At 51.9% G+C, this 1,663-nt stretch overlaps 1 protein-coding gene across 1 annotated transcript; it reads right to left on the bottom strand.

Annotated features, from left to right (window-relative positions):
• Positions 1-320: 320 nt before the first annotated feature.
• On the bottom strand, positions 321-1,280 carry LOC114204119 (olfactory receptor 10H2-like). The gene has a single exon (XM_028097319.2). It carries the CDS (start codon positions 1,278-1,280, stop codon positions 321-323), a length of 960 nt encoding a protein of 319 aa, XP_027953120.2.
• Between the last annotated feature and the right edge of the window lie 383 nt (positions 1,281-1,663).

The following is a 1,663-nucleotide window of genomic DNA, read 5'->3' as shown; positions in this document are numbered from 1 at the left end:
ATGTTTCAAATTGATGGTGGTGATGATCACATAACTCTGAATATACTATAGACCAATTGAACTGTGTACTTTAAATGGGTGAATTATATGGCATGTGGATTATATCTCAAGAAAGCTGTTTGATTACAAATAAAACTAATAGCCAAGACACAAACCAAGGGGGGAAGAAGAAGAAAAGTTCACATTTATTGAGCACCTGCTATGTCATAGAGGTTGTCACACGTCTTTTTACCAATCCTACTAGGTAGACATTGTAATCCTACAGGTGAGGGTATGGTCATCCTTCTACCTTCTTCTAAAACCACCTTCACACTGGCCACTTAGATGCTGGAGGGATAGAGTTTGCTGAGGAAGGTCTTCTTCATGGCAGTCTTCAGCTCCTTGTTCCTGAGACTGAAGATGATGGGACTGAGGAAGGGTGTGAGGACCGTGTACGTGATGGCCATCAGGGTGTTGCTTTTGTGGGAGTGCAGACCCTTGGGCTTAAGGTAGATGATAGAGGCAAAGCCATAGTGCACAATGACCACAGTAAGGTGGGACGCACAGGTAGAGAAGGCTTTGTGCCGGCCCTCAGCAGACGGGATCTTCAAGATGGCAGCCACAATTAAGGTGTAGGAGAGGAGGATGAGCAGAAAGCAACCCAACAAGTTGGTGATGCACACCAGGCCCACACCCAGGGCTACTACTGATACATCAGTTCCACAGGCCAGCTTCAAGAGAGGAGGCACATGACATAAAAAATGCTGGATTTCGTTTGGTCCACAGAAGGTGAGGTGGAAAATGGCTGTGGCCACCACCAGCCCTATGACAGAGCCACCAGCCCAGGACCAGGCCACCAGGCAGGCGCAGCCACGGGGGCTCATGAGTACGTTGTAGCGCAAGGGGTGGCAGATGGCCACATAGCGGTCGTAGCCCATGACGGTGAGCAGGAAGGAGTGGGTGAAGCCGAACGTGAAGGAGAAGAACATCTGGCTAACACAGGCTGCAAAGGTGATGGTGCGGCGGGTGGAGAGCAGGTCGGCCAGCAGGCGCGGGGTGATGGACAAGGTGTAAAGGATCTCGGAGATAGACAGGGCACACAGGAAGAGGTACATGGGTGTGTGCAGGCCACGTTCACTCCAGACAGTGGCCATGATGAGCAGGTTCCCCAGCAGGGTGAACAGGTACATGAGCAGGAACAGCAGGAAGAAGACGGGCAGGAGATGTGGTGGGAAGGTGGAGAAGCCCACGAGGATGAATTCAGACACGGAGCTGTGGTTTAGGTCCAGCGTGGCGGCCATCACTGGGTGGGGAGAGAGGGAAGGCAGCCTGGTGGGCACAAGTTCTGGGTCCATGCTGAGCCTGGCTCAGGAGGACTTCCCCGGGGTTGGGGGGCCCTCACCCTCCACACCATGGCCAGTCCCTCCATGACCTGCTGCTCATGATGACTGTCAGCACTCCTGGGAGCTGCTTGGGGTTCACAGAAGATCGTGAGCCTCAGTTGTGTAATGCAGGCCCTGGCGCATAGTAAGAACGCTGTAAAAAATAATACTGATAATAATAATTACAACTACTGTTATTACTGTCATTGGCTCCATGCACAACCACCCGGCTTTCCTGCCTTTGAGCATGCTGGCCACTCCATGCTTCTCTCCATCTCTGTGATTCCAAATCCTTCCTGAAT

This window comes from Eumetopias jubatus, unplaced genomic scaffold (genome assembly GCF_037043125.1).
Source record: "Eumetopias jubatus isolate StellerSeaLion01/CBP00866 unplaced genomic scaffold, mEumJub1_p1.0 scaffold_1, whole genome shotgun sequence".
Lineage (NCBI taxonomy): Eukaryota > Metazoa > Chordata > Mammalia > Carnivora > Otariidae > Eumetopias > Eumetopias jubatus.
This window is presented reverse-complemented; position numbering and strand designations above follow the sequence as displayed.